We start from the raw sequence: 16,874 nt of genomic DNA, 5'->3' as shown, positions 1-16,874 counted from the left end.
CTGCTTGTATTTCTTTGCCTGAAGTCAGAATAGCCTCCCAGAGCTGCTGTTTGGATGTGAACTGCCTCCCACCCTCATAGATCTTTTGCTTGATGATCCTCTAAAGGTTCTCTATAGGGTTGTGGTCAGGGAAAGATGGAGGCCACACCATGAGTTATCTCCTTTTATGCCCATAGCAGCCAAAAACTCAGAGGTATTCTTTGCAGCATTAGATGGTGCATTGTCATGCATGAAGATGATTTTTCTCCTGAAGGCACTATCTGCTTTTTATACCATGGAAGAAAGTTGTCAGTCAGAAACTCTATATACTTTGCAGAGGTCATTTTCACACCTTCAGGAACCTTAAAGGGCCCTACCAGCTGTTTCTCCATGATGCCGGACCAAAACATGACTCCTCCACCTCCTTGCTGATGTTGAAGCCTTGTTGGGACATGGTGGCCATCCACCAACCATCCACTACTCCATCCATCTAGACCATCCATGGTTGCTCAACACTTACCAGTAAGCAAGACTGTTTGAAAATTAGTCTTCATGTATGTGTGGGCCCAATGCAACCATTTCTGCTTGTGAACACTGTTTAAGGGTGGCCAAATAGTAGGTTTATGCACCACAGCAAGCCTTTGAAGGATCCTACACCTTGAGGCTAGAGGGACTCCAGAGGCACCAGCAGCTTCAAATATCTGTTTGCTGCTTTGTAATGGCTTTTTAGCAGCTGCTCTTTTAATCCGATGAACTTGCCTGGCAGAAATCTTCCTCATTCTGCCTTTATCAGCACAAACACATTTGTGCTCAAAAACAGCCACAAATCTCTTAACAGTACGATAATCACGCTTAAGTTTTCAGGAAATTTCTAATGTTTTCATCCCTTCACCAAGGCATTGCACTATTTGATGCTTTTCAGCAGCAGAGAGATCCTTTTTCTTTCCCATGTTACTTGAAAACTGTGACCTGCTTAATAATGTGGAACATAATTTTTCATCATTTTTAAGTAGTTTTCCTTTAATTAGAATCACCTGGAAAACCAATTATCACATGTGTTTAAGATTGATTTCAGTGATCCATTGAGCCCCGAGACACAATACCATCCACGAGTTTATTTGAAAAACAAAACAATTAAATCTTTATGACACTTAAATCCAATTTGCATAATAATTTGGAACACCGTGTAGTGGGATTGGGTCTTGTATCTTCACAGGGGCCCACTGGGGGGACTCCTCTGTTCCCCTATGGGCCAGTCCGAGCCTGCCTGCCGCCATCCCAGCTGTTGTTTGGATTTGTAGTCCTGGCACAAGATCATGTGCGCAGCATGCTGCAACAACGACGTTGTGCCAAAACTACTAATCAAGAAAGAAGCTGGGATTACGGCAAGATAAGAGGCCGCGAAGGACTGATCTAACCACCAGACCAAACTGACTCACTCATCTCTAATGCCCACAATATTTATCAATTGAAGAAGAAAGTTTGAGACTGTAGGCAACATGAGTTACTTTATCAAGGGATGAAACACAATCAGGGCTTCATAGTCTTAACTGAGGAGAGGAAGTACACTGTAAGATGGATAAAAAAAACGTATAAACTGGTGAATAATCTCAAAGCACCAAAATCAAAAGAAATGCAGTAAAAGTTCTGCAAATAGTAAAATAATAAAATATGTAATACATTTTTTTATATTCCACTCTGTTCCTGATATTCAGCTTTTATCCCACCTTAGTCTCTTCTCCAAACGCCAACACTTGATAAAGTGGTGGTACTACGCCCAAGTCCCGTGAGTCCATGACTGGTCCATACATGAAAATATCCGGCTGCATGTTGTTATTTAGTCTGATCTACAAGTAAACCCAGATCCTCCTCCACCAAGGACTCTCCTAGTTTTAATCCCCTTAGAATATACAGTATGCTGCTTGGAGAGACAAATGATTCAAATGCCATTTCCTATGGAAGATTGGACATACATGTTTTAGATACAAACATAGCTGAGGAATGCTCTACTAGAGGTTTTTAAGAACATTTTATTAACCGGTTTTACTTTTTTCTCGTAGGATATAACTTTGCTTTGTATTTGATAATTTATAGGAAAAAATTAAAACAAATATTAACAATTACATGAATAATAGTAGATAATGAAAATTATAGCCCAGAAACTTGTTTTTACTTAGTAGTGTCACACACTATCAACCGATCGAGATTCTTAGCTTGATGAATGTTGCCGTAGACCCGGTTCTGTGAGTAAGTGAGTAGAAGGATCTTCTGGAACTTTTTTTTCCCGATGAGATACATCTCATTCTTCAGACTGAGAGCTGCAGTGATGGGAAGCTTCACCCCAAACCAGTCATCTTGTAGCATCTGTGGACTTGAGCTGTTGCCGGCCACCGGGTCATACAGGAAGAATTTCTTCCCTTAAGATTAAAGGTATATTTTTGTGATATCAGGTATTATGAGTAGAACATAAAGCGATAGTTGGTAAATGTAGGATTGCTAGGGTCCAAAAGTCCCTTGTGAGTGTAATAGTACTAAGCATGTACAACCACTGTTCCATTCACTGGGGTAGTCTGACTTGCTCACTACCATTTTTTCACACGAAAACCCTAGCCATCCATTTTCAGAATTTGCCAGATTTCCCCAGCTATCCTATGTTCATCACTTATCCTGTGGAAAAGTGATATATGCTGTTGATGGGACAACCCTCATAATAAAGGTTTCTGGTACTTTCTTCAGCACCACCACAGAGGAGATGAGGCACTGATACCACTCAGTGACTATGATGGACTGTCCAGGTATTGCAGGGTCCTCCAGAACAAGAGATGCTACACCCTTCTACAGCTAACAGATTAGGCTACTGTAATATCCAGGTCTGTCCTCCCGCCCCTCTGTTTCTACTGTCACTGGTGGCAAGGTACTTTCGTTGCCGGCAGCCTGTGGTAAAAATGCAGCAGTTCTGGTTAACATACTGACATTTGTGGTGGCTCTTGGGGGTTAATTCCTGAACAGGTTTCTAATTTACTGTGCTGTGTAAGCCTTGGGTTGGGCTTCAAACTATATAAACTCCTAGCTCTGTGTTTCCAGTTATAAGTTCATCTTACCCTGGTTCACTCTTGTTCCTTTGCTGCTTCGAGTGCAGTTTCTGAATGGCTCGTGTTTTGACTAGTCTACTGCCTGAAGCTACAACTCATCCTGAGGCAGCTTTCTGACCATCCTCTGTCAGCCCACTCCACCAATTAGCCATTTTGTGAACTCAAACCAGGGCTGCCTGTATAAGTCCCGATCCCTGTGCAAGTATTAAAGGGTGAAGGACAGGTTTCTCCTGGGACCTGCTAGATGGAGATATTCGTGCAAAGCCTGTCCATGGAAGCCATGTTAAGAGGTGTCCACTGAGAGTGCACCCCTTTTCAGTTACTGAAAAGGGGTTCCCCCATAAGCATACCTTTAATCTTACCTTTAATGAAGAATATTCTCTCCTCCCGAATAACTTTGTTTCCTTTTGCTATGATCGCAGGCTGGGTGAATGCAGCATCAACACTGTTAGGAATCCCAGGAAATCCTTCTTTTATCAGCTTTGGATAGCCAGGTTCTATTTTATCATTGTCATATTTCCAGTACTGGTCTCCCTGTTAAAAAAAAACAAAAAAACCAAAGCAAAACAAAGAATTGAAATAAAAGCAAATCCTATACATTAGCTACTGTATGTCTTTGTATGTGTTCCCATGTCTGTACTGCAGTCCATAAAGTCACACATTTTCAACATAGATCCTACAAATAGTATTAGACACCTTAGGATTCCTATGAACCTCGTCAAGAAAAATAATTCTCCTTTACCTGTGAACACGTGTATCCTACCACTATGGCAGATAGCCCTAGATTGTCTTCATTTTATATAGGCCTGACCCAAAGCTTATTAAGAAAAAATTAGAAAATGATAGATTGGAGGTAGCTGGAATTTTGAATTAGACTGGTTTTTATTTTTTTACCTTTTTTAACTGTTTAATATTCTGGGACTTGTGCTGTACAGGCAGTGAGCATGGGGGTTACTTTCTGAACATGTTATTTTACTAGCTCCATTCTGAGCTTTGGGCTGACCTTCACACTATATAAACCCCTAGCTCGCTGTCTCCAGTTGCCAGTTATAAATTAGTCTTACACAGGTTCACTCCCTTGTCTTATCTTGCTTATCATTAGATTTGAGCAAAGAGCATTAAATGCCTAAAATTCACATCTTCATAAATGGGTATTGTCGAATAAAGCTACTTTTTCAATTCATCGCTTATTAAAATTTGCAGTAATTTCTTGAGATATTCACACTTTTCTTTTGTTTACAGCTTGTTGCCTAGGAGACAGATGTCCGCTGCCACCTAGCTTGTAAGTTGCCCAGGATTAGGAGTTAATAGTGCGCTCCAGTAATGCTGGCCAGCTTCAAAACAGTGCTTGTAAAAGAGCTTGTAAGTAAGCATTATTCTGCTGTCTAACAGAGGTGGTCAGTATCCAAGGCATTGAGGTGTAAGCAAAAAAAAAAGCGTTAAAATTTTCAGACATTCTTGAGATATTAATGAGCAGTAAATTCCAAAATTGGTTGTATTTACGATCACTATCCAACATTACCCAAGTGAAAAACAATCTGATTGGTCAGTATTACTCTGAGTCACATGTAACTCAAAGTATATAGATACTGTACATTTATTGAAAGGTTAATTATTTTCCTGAGCAAACATGGACATGGCTGGACTGGTCAGGTGTATGTGGTCAATCACAAGATCAAGGTTGTGCACTCGTTATCTGGTAACTTGCATAATGGCTTCAAAGAATGTATCTACTCTACTCTTTGCATGAGTACATTGCTTAACAGGACATTATACAAAGTCTTGATGTCCGATGTGACATAATGTCCTGGGGTGTATGTGTCCCATATTTACCAAGCAATACTTTGCTGGCCACGCAGTGTTCTTACCCAAATGTTACAGTCTCATACAATATGACTATGAAGTTGTCAAGTTCGGGTCAGGAGACCTGTGACAGGTCTGCGTTCGGAGTCAGTGACAAAATGTATGTGTGTATGTGGTCTTATAGGCATAGACAAGCTCTCAACCTGACATCTGTTGACTTTTCGTTAGAGCCAGACCTAGGCAATGATATGTGTTGCAAACGGATCACAGGGCTGATATATTTTTTTTAATGAGTGTGGATTATTTTAGCTTTGTATCAGACAACCCATAAAAAAAGAGAGTTTCCTAAAAACCATAAGACAGGTGACAACTAGCTGATTTCTGGAAGTCTGATTGATGAGACCCCAGCAATCCGCACTTCCTGGACTTTAACCACGGCCTTAGGAAATCCAATGCCTTCTCTTAGGTCTCATTTTGTTTCACTCGTATGAAAAAAAACTAAAAAACTGGCGTTTGGATGAGGCCAAGGTGGATTTCTTTCAGTTAAAAAAAAAAATTGAGAGTTTGAAACCTCCATAATATTTCAAAGTTTTGAAAGATTACCAAACAATAATTAAAATACCTTGAAAAAGAAGATTTTCCCATCTTGCTTTGCCGTTGGGTTTTGCATCCTAACTGCTGCATCGATCGACGATGGAAGCTCTTTCCATTTTGCAGAAATCAGTTGTGGGTATTTCTTCTTTGGGGACATCGGTAGCTTTCCATGGCTTAGATCCCAGAAATATTCCCCTACAAATTATAAAGAGTCCTATTGAGCATGTCCATGACTGCCCTGTGCCATGTTCCGACAGTGTGGGGTATATTTCACATAGATAGATAGATCTGGTGGCTTCACTGGATGTGAGAATACTCTACGAGACACATGAGATTTGACCCAGACTTACCTTTGAATAAGTAAATGGATCCATCCATGGTAGACACAAAAGTGTCTATCGGTTCCTCACTACATAAGTTGACAATAGTTTGTTTTTTGGGGTCTTTTTTGTCTTCTGTAATCTTGGAGTTAGAAGTGACACTGGGTGTCACAGCTTTTGAGGAACCTCCTGATGACGTGGAAGATGAACTGGCATCGGTTTTCTTTGAAGGCTTTCCATACAGAGCTTGGATCGCTTCTATATCATCCTGGTGGAGCTGGAATAATGGCTTGTAGCCTTTGTAGGTTGGTGCCATTAGGGCTTCGGAAATTGTGGAGTGATCCAGCCCCAACGAATGTCCAAGTTCATGGGCAGCCGCTTGAAGGAGGTTCACACCTAAAACAGCATAGAACTTAAAATGTGAACATGGTAACATCCTCACCTGTGACCTGTTTGTTTGTAATTAGTGTGTGTGCCTAAAAGCTGAGTGAGTTTCTGGGATCCAGACAGACTCTTGCATCTTTCATCCATCCACTGACGTTTCTGGATTGTAATCCATGGGGAAAGCAAAAGAATTGTCAATGGATCTACAGGAAAAGGTAGTTTAAATGTAAAAAACAGGAAAGGGATACAAAAAGATATCCAAGGAATTGATAATGCCAGTCAGGAGCGTTCAAAATGTGAATAACAAATTGAAAATCAGGGACTCTGTAAAAACAAAACCACGGTCAGGTAGACCAACAAAAATATTGTCCACAACAGCCAGGAAAAATTTTCAGGATGCAAAGAAAAACCCACAAATAACATCAGCTGAAACACTGGAGTCTTTGAAAACTAGTGGTGTGGCTGTTTTGAGATGCACAGTAAGGAGGCACTTGAAGAAAAATGGGCTGCATGGTTGAGTTGCCAGAAGAAAGCCATTACTGCGCAAATACCAAAAAGTATCTCTCCTACAATATGCAAAACAGCACAGAGACAAGCCTCAAAACTTCTGGAACAAGGTAATTTGGAGTGATGAGACCAAAATTGAACTTTTTAGTCACAACCATGAACATTACATTTGTAGAGAGGTCAAAAAGGCCTATGATGAAAGGAACACCATATTCCTACTGTAAAGCACGGAGGTGGATCGCTGATGTTTTGGGGATGTGTGAGCTACAAAAGCACAGGAAACTTGGTCAAAGTTGAAGGAAATATGAATGCAGCACATTATCAGCAAATACTGGAGGCAAATTTGCACTCATCAGCCCGGAAGCTGCGCATGGGACGTACTTGGACGTTCCAACATGACAACGATCCAAAACACAAGGCCAGGTCGACCTGTCATTGGCTACAGCAAAACAAAGTGAAGGTTCTGGAGTGGCCATTTCAGTCTCCTGACCTCAATATCATTGAGCCACTCTGGGGAGATCTCAAGCTTGCAGTTCATGCTAGGCAGCCCAGGAATTTACAGGAACTGGAGACTTTTTGCAAAAAGAGTGGGCAGCTTTACCATCTGAGAAAATAAAGAACCTCATCCACAACTACCACAAAAGATTTCAAGCGGTCATTGATGTTAGAACGGGCAATACATGGTATTAAGAAATGAGGTACGTGAACTTTTGATCAGGGTCATTTGGATGTTTTGGGTTGTCATTATGATTTAAAAAGAGAAAACACAGTAGTTTGACAATAAATGGCTTCACCCAACCACTAACCATGAGTGGAGAAAAAGTTTTGGTGTTATCATTTATATTCTCTGTAAAAAAAAAAGGCCAAGAAAGCAAAAATTCTACTGGGGTATGTAAACTTTTGAGCACAACTGTAGCACCTTGTATAAGTGTAATAAGGGGACAATAGGGGTCTGACAGATTAACATCAAGATTCATCTAAAAGATCTCCCAACATCTTTTTCTTCAATATATGGAATCTGCTATGAACAGTTATGCATGAGTGCACTTTGAATCGCTAGATAGACAATTTTACAATTCATCTATTTAAATCACTTTGTGTGATATTCCTAGCTGCTATAACTAGTTCAATGATAGATGTATTTGCCAACTATCAATTATCAACAAATATTTACAAATCTCTCTGCCAAAAGGTCTAGGAGAACTAATCTAGCAATCACGTTATTTGTGTGTATGTGTTATTTTAACTGTGAGTATTTACTTTAGGGAACACCAGGGTTAACAGGGACAGCCAAATGTTGAATGTTTAGGGAACCAACCTCCACGGGTAGGAAGGCTAATAGCCCTGTAGTGCCTACTAGGGACTGTTTATACTACAGTAGCAACCAAAAGTTTTTTGTTTTTTTTTTTAAAGTGTGATTACTTCGGTCTGGTTGTTGTGAGTTGTGATAAAGATGAAAATTGTGTTTGACATTGTTTTATTCCTTTATGTGTTAGTATTTATCATTTGCTGGGCCAAATGTTTTGCAAATTTTGTCATGGGTAGTCAAATTTTTGGGTAATCATGTGTATGCAAATATTTTTGTTTGTGTGTTCTTAAGTTCAAAACATGGCAAAGACAAAGACAAATTTATCACCACATGTCTGGAAGCTTATTATTCTGAGAGTGAAGTCAGTCAAAAGCCAAAAAAAGAGGGAAATATGGCACTCATCTGTTTTCAGAGACAAGTGTCATGTATACTAAAGAAAGAAAAGGAAGGTTATGGAACAGCTGACAAACCTAGAAATGGACGACAATGGAAAACTTCCTCCAAAGTTGATTACATTATTAAGAAAAAGTCAGTATCTGAAGTCCATAAAAGTGCTGTGCAAACTTCACATGAAATGAATGAAGAATATGGGGTCAAAGTGAGTCACCATCTGTGGTGCGACAGCTAAGAGCGGTAGGGTTGAATGCACAAGTTCTAGTCAAGAAACCATTTATGTCTGCAAAGAACCGGAAGGTCCAATTTGAGTTTGTCGAAAGAACACCACCAATGGAGAGAGTCAGATTGGTCTAAGGTGTTGTGGTCGGATGAATCCAAGTTCAATCTGTTTTGTAGTGATGGAAATCTTAACAAGTTTAGGACATCATATACAGTTGGTATGGAAAGTATTCAGACCCCTTTAAATTTTTTCACATTAATGTACACTCTGAACCTCATGTTGACTGAGAAAAACAGAAATTTAAAAATTTTAGCAAATTTATTAAAAAAGAAAAAACGAAATATCACATGGTCATAAGTATTCAGATCTTTTGCTCAGACACATGCCGTGCATTTCCTTGTGATCCTCTTTGAGATGGTTCTACTCCTTCATTGGAGTCCAGCTGTGCTTAATTAAACTGATAGGACTTTATTTGGAAAGGTACACATCTGTCTATATAAGACCGCATAGAGTTTGCTAAAAAACACATGAAGGACTCCCAGACTATGAGAAATAAAATTATCTGGTCTGATGAGATGAAGACAGACCTTTTGGGTGATAATTCCAAGCGGTATGCATTGATAAAACCAGGCACTGCTCATCACCTGCCCAATACAATCCCAACGGTGAAACATAGTGGTGGCAGCATCACCTGCCCAATACAATCCCAACAGTGAAACATAGTGGTGGCAGCATCATGCTATGGGGGTGTTTTTCAGCTGCAGGGACAGGACGACTGGTTGTCATTGAAGGAAACATGAATGCAGCAAAGTACAGAGATATCCTGTATAAAAATCTCTTCCAGAGTGCTCTAGAACTCAGACTTGGCCAAAGGTTCAACTTCCAACAAGACAATGACCCTAAGCACACAGCTAAAATAACAAAGGATTGGCTTCAGAACAACTCTGGGACCATTCCTGACTGGCCCAGCCAGAGCCCTGACCTAAACCCAATTGAGCATCTCTGGAGAGACCTGAAAATGGCTGTCCACCAATGTTCACCATCCAACCTGATGGAACTGGATAGGATCTGTAAGGAACAATGGCAGAGGATCCCCAAATCCAGGTGTGAAAAACGTGTTGCATCATTCTCAAGAAGACTCATGGCTGCACTAGCTCAAAAGGGTGCTTCTACTCAATAATGAGCAAAAGGTCTGTTATGGTCATGTGATATTTCAGCTTTTGTTTTTTAATAAATTTGCAATAATTTCTACATTTCTGGGGGGTTTTCAGTCAAAATGGGGTGCAGAGTGTACATTAATGAGAAAAAAATAAACTTTTTTGAATTTACCAAATGGCTGCAATGAAACAAAGAGTGAAAAATTTAAAGGAGTCTGAATACTTTCCGTACCCACTGCACCTTATAACCACACCAAGAGACTCTCTTGGAAGCCATTAACTAAATTTAGTAGGCAAGAGCATGGAAGACTATGCCATTACTGACAAATTTAGGTGCCATCAGTCACCAGAAATACGTAATCAGTCAGATCACTATCAACTGCTTCTGTACGTGACATCCACCAAAATGCAATCAGCACAAATCCTATTGTCGAGTGGTCACTTCAAACTGTCACCCCTCCTACAAATGGTCATACATTAAACTATAAAAAGAGGTCTCAGCAGGCACTCCATCACTTCCACAACCATGTGTATAAGATAAACCCAAAAGGATATATTCTACACCATGAGGAACGATATACCCACATCACAGAAAATGATCATATACCAAGAGTCTAAACCTGGCCCCATGTCAGGAGAAACTACCTAACCCAAGAAACCTCAATATCCCCAGGTTGCTGTTGAATCTAGCCTGTACATACATACAAGACCAGAAAAGATTGACTGTAGCTACACTGCTATTTGAAGACCATGGAAGATGAGACCAACTTTCTACTACACTGCACCAAATGAGGGACACAGTTCAGTAGACTCTCCGATCTCTTCACGGAATTTAGCTCCATGAAGAGATGTGCTGCTGAGGTAAGATGGAAGCACGATGGACATAGCATCCTAGTATGTGAGTGCATGATCTAGACTGTGAAAACATGATACGTCATGGACTTCTGTAGCCACCACCCAATGCCCTATTTTTGTCCCAACAACCTCTAAACATCATCCCCACAGTTCCGATCCTTCAGCCCCACGGACATTATCCCTGTCCAGTCAGCCTTCAGCCATCTGCCATGCCCTACTGTCCCTATCCCCATTCAGACAGCATCTAGCCATCACCCTCACAATTCCTATCCCCTTCCTGATAACCTCTAGCCATCACCCTCACAGCCTCCTTCTTCATTCCGAGATCCACTAGCCATCACCCAACAGTCCCTATCCCGGTCCCAACAGCCTCCACCCCCAAAGTCTCTATCCCTATCCCAATAGCCTATAGTCATCACCCCTACAGTCAGTATCTCAACAGCCTATTTCTATCACAGTCACTGTCCTTATCCACATCTCAACAACCTCTATCCATCATCCCCACAGTCCCTGTCCCCATCCTAACAGTTTCTAGACATCACACTACAGTCGCTATCCAAACAGACTCTAGCCATCACCTTCATAGTCCCTATCCCAGTCTGAACAGTCTCTAATCATTACATCTACAGTTCGTGTCTTAACAACCTTTTTTCTATAAGTCACTGTCCCTATCCCCGTCCTGACAGCCTCTATCCTTCAGCCCCATAGTTCTTATCCCTATCTCAACAGCTTCTATCCATAACTTTCACAGTTCCTATCCCTACTCTTGCTTTGGCAATGCTAATCTGTATATGGTCCTGCCAATAATGCTTATTTCACCTTTTTAAAGATAGATACCTTTTTTTTCATTAATTGACCACTTCTCATCATTATCTAGATGTAAGTCTCCATCTAAGTCTTTCTTAGTTTTGCTGAATGGGGGCATGAAGGCATGGCCAAGAACACGACCGGGGCCATCAAAGGCATTCCGTTCTCCATCGTTGTGTTGTCCAGACACAAAGAACATATCGATGTCAGCAGTCTGATTGATACCTACTTCCACAAATTTCAGAGGAGACACATTCTCCCAGACCTGGAAACAAAACAGTAATAACATTTAAGAATATAAGTGGGGACATGTCTACTCTGTAGATGAAACTGTAAACATTCTGCTGTTGATGGATCTAATTTTCCAAATATGGGTTTATTTCGTTATTCCCGGTGGTTTAATGCTGTGAATGAACAAACGTTTCTTTTTACTGCATTTTATACTTTATAGCGTTTTATATAGTTACATTAGCGACATACAGTACACACATTTTCTGGATTTTTTTTGTTTTAGTCCTATAGAGAATCCTATGGAAAAATGCTAGAAAAACTGATCGTATCAGATCTAGGATATAGGATTGGTAAGGATCTGTCGGGCAGGAAACCAAAAGATCAAACTAAAGGGGCTACAGCCCAAGTTTTGTTTTACGAAGCCTACAATTATCAAGAGATCTATAACTTTCACTTGATTGTGCAACTATGATAGGAAATAGCTAAAAAGGCCACTTTGGCTTTGGAATGAAATGGGTTGGCCTCCAATTAACATGGTGTTATAACATATCCTTGTGAAGTTCACCTCTACCTTAGTAATTCCAAATAAACCATAAGGATTAGTTATTCATACCTTCAAGGCTTTAATTAATTCTTCACGGACAAGTTTGTCGGGTAAGAGAGCGGTAGTATTAATGATCTTGTAAGTTAGGCTAACTTTTTTCCACTTGGCGCCCACATTATAAGACATGCGCTGCTCATGCTTTCCACAACGGGGCAGCTTCATAGCATCACTAGTTTCATCATCCACTCTACCTAGAGAAAACAATGGAAATGGAATGTATCAGATTAAAAAAAAAATCTTCTGCAATCTTCGCCTAAATGCATGCATCTTAACGGTTAAACAGCAGCAATGGAAGTTGCTGCTGTTAAAGTCAGCTTGACTGCTCCTTCAAAGCTAGTGTAGGACACTTGTCTGTATTCTACATGTTCTCAGTAGAGAGTTAAAGGCAAAATCCAAAAAGTGAACCTTAGAAATCGTCCAGTTTTTACTGCAATTTTGGTTGCTCATCTCAGTAAGGTTTCACAGTAGCTTTTGCTGCTTACCGCTGACTGTGAGTCCATTCTGCCTCTGGAACCATTCCAGTCCACTGATGAACTCTTCTGGCAACTGGTCCTCTGGGATAAATGGCATGTCAGGAACAAGATAATCTGTAAAGTTCTCATCAGGGAGGTAACCAAACTCTATCAGGTAGTCCTGTTGGGTGACAAAGAAATATGGTATAGAATGCAAGCATAAAGGGATATTCCGGCACCTTATCCGGAGTGGAGCGGCACAGATTATGTGCATCATCAGTTGCAGCCTTTACTATTATATCATAGCGGATGTCTGCTATGAAGGACTATTGAGAGGAAGACGGAGGCATCACTCATGCACTGCTGATAGCAGAATATCAGTAATATTAAAACAAATTTTAAAAGTCAACGCATCTCGAGGTCATTCAGGACCTCTTCATGAGGACAAAACCTTTTGTCCTGATGAAGAGGTCCTGCGTGACCTCGTAACGCATTGACTTGTAAAACCTGTTTTAATTTTACCGATATTTGGATATCAGCAGCGCATGAGTGATGCCTCCGTCTTCCTCTCTGTATCTATTGTCATCCTCTTGACTGGTATCGGTGCAACAGCTGTTTTATATGCCCGTTATGTGTTGCCATTGAGCAACCTAACAAGGTGAGTTTATCTCCCCTTTTCCTGACACCATATTGTCATTGGATAAGACCTTATTGCACTTTTTCTTTCCCAGTTTCTTCATTCCATAATGAAGGAATATTAGCATCACATGTTCAGTTCGTCGCTCATCAGCTGCAGTTGACATGTAAGGCCTCTTTCACACTAGTGTCATGCACTGCACGTCGCTATGCGACGTTTTGTAGAAAAAAAGCATCCTGCAAAAGTGCTTGCAGGATGCGTTTTTTCTCCATTGACTTGCATTAGCGACGCATTGCCACACGTCGCAACCATCGTGCGACGTTGCGTCGTGTTGCGTCGGACCGTCGCCACCAAAAAACGTTGCTTGTAACGTTTTTTGGTGCGTCGTGTCCGCCATTTCCGACAGCGCATGCGCGGCCGGAACTCCGCCCTCTCCTCCCCGCACCTCACAATGGGGCAGCGGATGCGTTGAAAAACAGCATCCGCTGCCCCCGTTGTGCGGCGCTTCCACAGTATGCGTCGGTGCACCGCAATGTCGCATTGCGACGTGCAGTGCACAACGCTAATGTGAAAGTAGCCTAACACAAGTCAAGTCACTGCATGTCCAATGTAAAGTGTGAAACACTAGACATGCTTCAGAATTTAAATCTGCACCGCAGGTAAATTATGCGTGAACTCAGCATCAACTCCTTCCAGACATGACTATTTTTCATTATTTCCGCTTCTCCCTCTACTTTTTTTTTTTCTGTCCTCATAGCCGTATGAGGGGTTTTGTATGACCAAATTTACTTTTGAATGACTCCATTCATTTTATCATGTAATACACTTTGTATGACTAAATTTACTTTTGAATGGCTCAATTCATTTTATCATGTAATACACTGGAAAGCTGGGAAAAAAAATTGTGTGGCAAAAGAGCAAAAAAATGTGCAATGCCACATTAGTTTTTAGTATTTTTTATTTACCAAGTTCGTTATATAGTAAAATGACTTGACAATATGATTCTCAAAACATGCACAGGTTTTTTTTTTTTAACCAGAAAATTAAGTTGGAAATTAGTACAAAATAAAAAAAACAACATTTCAATTGTCACCATTTTTCAAGACTCGAGTCATGTTCGACTTTGGCTGCTATATGAAAGCATTTTTTGCAACCTGAGCTGACATTTTTATACATATAATTTTGGAGTACATATGATATTTGATAGCCTCTTATTGCAATGTTGTGGTGGCCAAAAAAACAATTTTGATGTTTAGTTTTTCTAATTGTGCCATTTACCAATCGGATTAATTTTATATTTTGATAGATCGGCCTTCTACTGAAGTAGCAACACCAAATATGTGTTGTTATTTTTTTATTAATAGGGAAAAGGTTGGGAATTTAAACTTTTTTATTATTATTTTCACTGTATTTATTAGCCACTGTAACTGTACATGAGATGTTGATAAGAGGATCTATCAACAGTTTTCACAATAAATAAAGGCATATGTTAACTGGATTAAACCAGACCTGATGAAGATGGTGTACTCACTAACAAAATCCAATGTCAGAGTCTATATGATGCAATAGAAAAAAAATATTTTGGACTGATCATTGAGTTATTCCAAAAGATTATGACAAATTCAGCTTTGCAGTGTGGCCCCCTACATCCATGTCTCATGCTTTCCACAATATACATTTTATAAATCAGCTAGAAAAGCATAATGTAAAAAATTCTTACCGCTGCAAGTTTGAATTGTTCTGAACTGATTTGGGCCAGAGCTTCTGGTTTCCTTCCACGAGGCTGCAGTACAGGAGGGGCCGGTGCATTAATTTCTACCGATGAGGCGTTGGAATCATCTACTATTTCTTCAGAAATTGGTCTGAAGGACCCGAAAGGTAAAATGATCAGCAATGCAACACAGGCTAAATGTACCAGCCAAAATCTTGTGGCCATTCCTGCGCTGTAGACTCTCACACTGATCACTCCCAGGCAGGGTCTTGCGTTTCTAACCTGGCTGAACATTAAACCTGTCCAAACAGGTATTGTGTACTTACAATTCTCTGTGCAAAAATGTACAAAAAACAAGCCCACCAAGAACATGTCAGAAACATACTGTCCTACCTAGGACTCCAGGGCATAATAGAGATCGCAAGAACTAAAGGGGAGTTCTGCAACTAATAAAGGAGGCTCTTTTGAATAAAGACTACTGACATTTTATACAATTGTGGCCAAAATTGAGACTGACACAAATGTTAGCTTCCACAAAGTTTGCCGCTTCCCTTTTCACAGCAGCAATTTGCATTTTCTTGCGATTAACCTGATCACTTTTCATAGCAATCGAAACTTAACCAAAGTCATTCCTTGGCATTAAAACGTAATTTAATCACTAAAACCCAGTTCTAAGAGAAAGGTTTAATTGTTGTTAAGGAGGTTTCAGAGTGACCAAGAAAATTAAGCAAATGCTAAGACCAACCCCTAATGAGGATGGAATTAATGCATCGGTTCAACACCAGTGCAGATCTTGCTCTGAAATGGCAGCAGACAGGTGTTTGTGCATTATGGCTTCATTCAGACATCCAATTTTTGCGTATGAGTGCTATCCATGGTTTTAATAGACAACACTCACACGCATGATAGTCTATGACCCATGTGAATGGTCCCTATTCACCTGTCCATTATATTTTTCAGACTCTTAATACAGGAAGACTTCCAACCCGGCTACGACAAGCTCATCCTGATGTGGAACTTATCCGCCTCTGGAGACAGAGAAAATGCCTATTTCTCCAGAAACACTTTAGACCCCGTCTCAGGTGACAGATTTCACCAAGTACTCGAAGAGATGCACGGGACATCCTTGAAGCCTATGAAGAGTATTGAAAGCTAGCACTCAATCACTATGGTTCACGGTGCCAGTGAACGGGACATTCGGTCCCACAAGTCGTAGAGTTAAAGTAATCACTGCACTCGTATATTGTAAAGTTGCATGTAACAAAAGTTTATTTGGTTTAAATCAATGGGGAAAGGCGCTTGGCGAATTGACGTTTCGGCCAACCCGTGGCCTTGATCACAAAATCCCTGTAACAAGCAAAAAGACAAACAAAATATCACAAACAGACAGGTGTATATATACATATTTACATTTTTACATAAAAGAATGCATGTCAGGAGGATTTAACTGCCATGGTAGGACATACTTCGTCAAAATAAAGAACATATACTGCATTCAGTAGGTGAAGCTCAAGAGGACTCATCGGAGAGAGGTTCAAAGGAAAGGTATATAAGGTATCAGAAATAAATGAGGCAAGAGGACATACCCCGGTAGAAATCCGTTGTTTTAAAGTAAGGATACTATATGACTGGTGAGTCAGATAAAGGAACGCAGTTGTGTAACCTGAAAGGGATAATGTAAAGTAAGATTGCAATAGAGACTGTATATATACACACACGACTGAAGACCTGGATCATACTGATTGGGATATTAGCCAGCGATCCACCCCCAGGGAATGTTGTGTAGAAGTACTACAGCTTGGTAAGAGCCAAGACG

General features: G+C 40.4%; 1 protein-coding gene across 1 annotated transcript; it reads right to left on the bottom strand.

Annotated features, from left to right (window-relative positions):
• Positions 1-1,529: 1,529 nt before the first annotated feature.
• Positions 1,530-15,368, bottom strand: LOC143768294 (stromelysin-2-like). The gene is made up of 8 exons (XM_077256990.1): positions 15,068-15,368; positions 12,741-12,891; positions 12,268-12,449; positions 11,454-11,688; positions 5,819-6,184; positions 5,497-5,663; positions 3,434-3,605; positions 1,530-2,396 (listed from the first exon to the last, which is right to left on the bottom strand). The coding sequence occupies exons 1-8, from the start codon at positions 15,350-15,352 to the stop codon at positions 2,149-2,151; spliced, it is 1,806 nt and encodes a 601-aa protein (XP_077113105.1). The 5' UTR covers positions 15,353-15,368; the 3' UTR covers positions 1,530-2,148.
• Positions 15,369-16,874: the final 1,506 nt, after the last annotated feature.

The sequence above is a fragment of the Ranitomeya variabilis genome, chromosome 1 (assembly GCF_051348905.1).
Source record: "Ranitomeya variabilis isolate aRanVar5 chromosome 1, aRanVar5.hap1, whole genome shotgun sequence".
NCBI classification, from domain to species: domain Eukaryota; kingdom Metazoa; phylum Chordata; class Amphibia; order Anura; family Dendrobatidae; genus Ranitomeya; species Ranitomeya variabilis.
The sequence above is the reverse complement of the archived record's forward strand: the minus strand, read 5'-3'. Positions and strand labels throughout refer to the sequence as shown.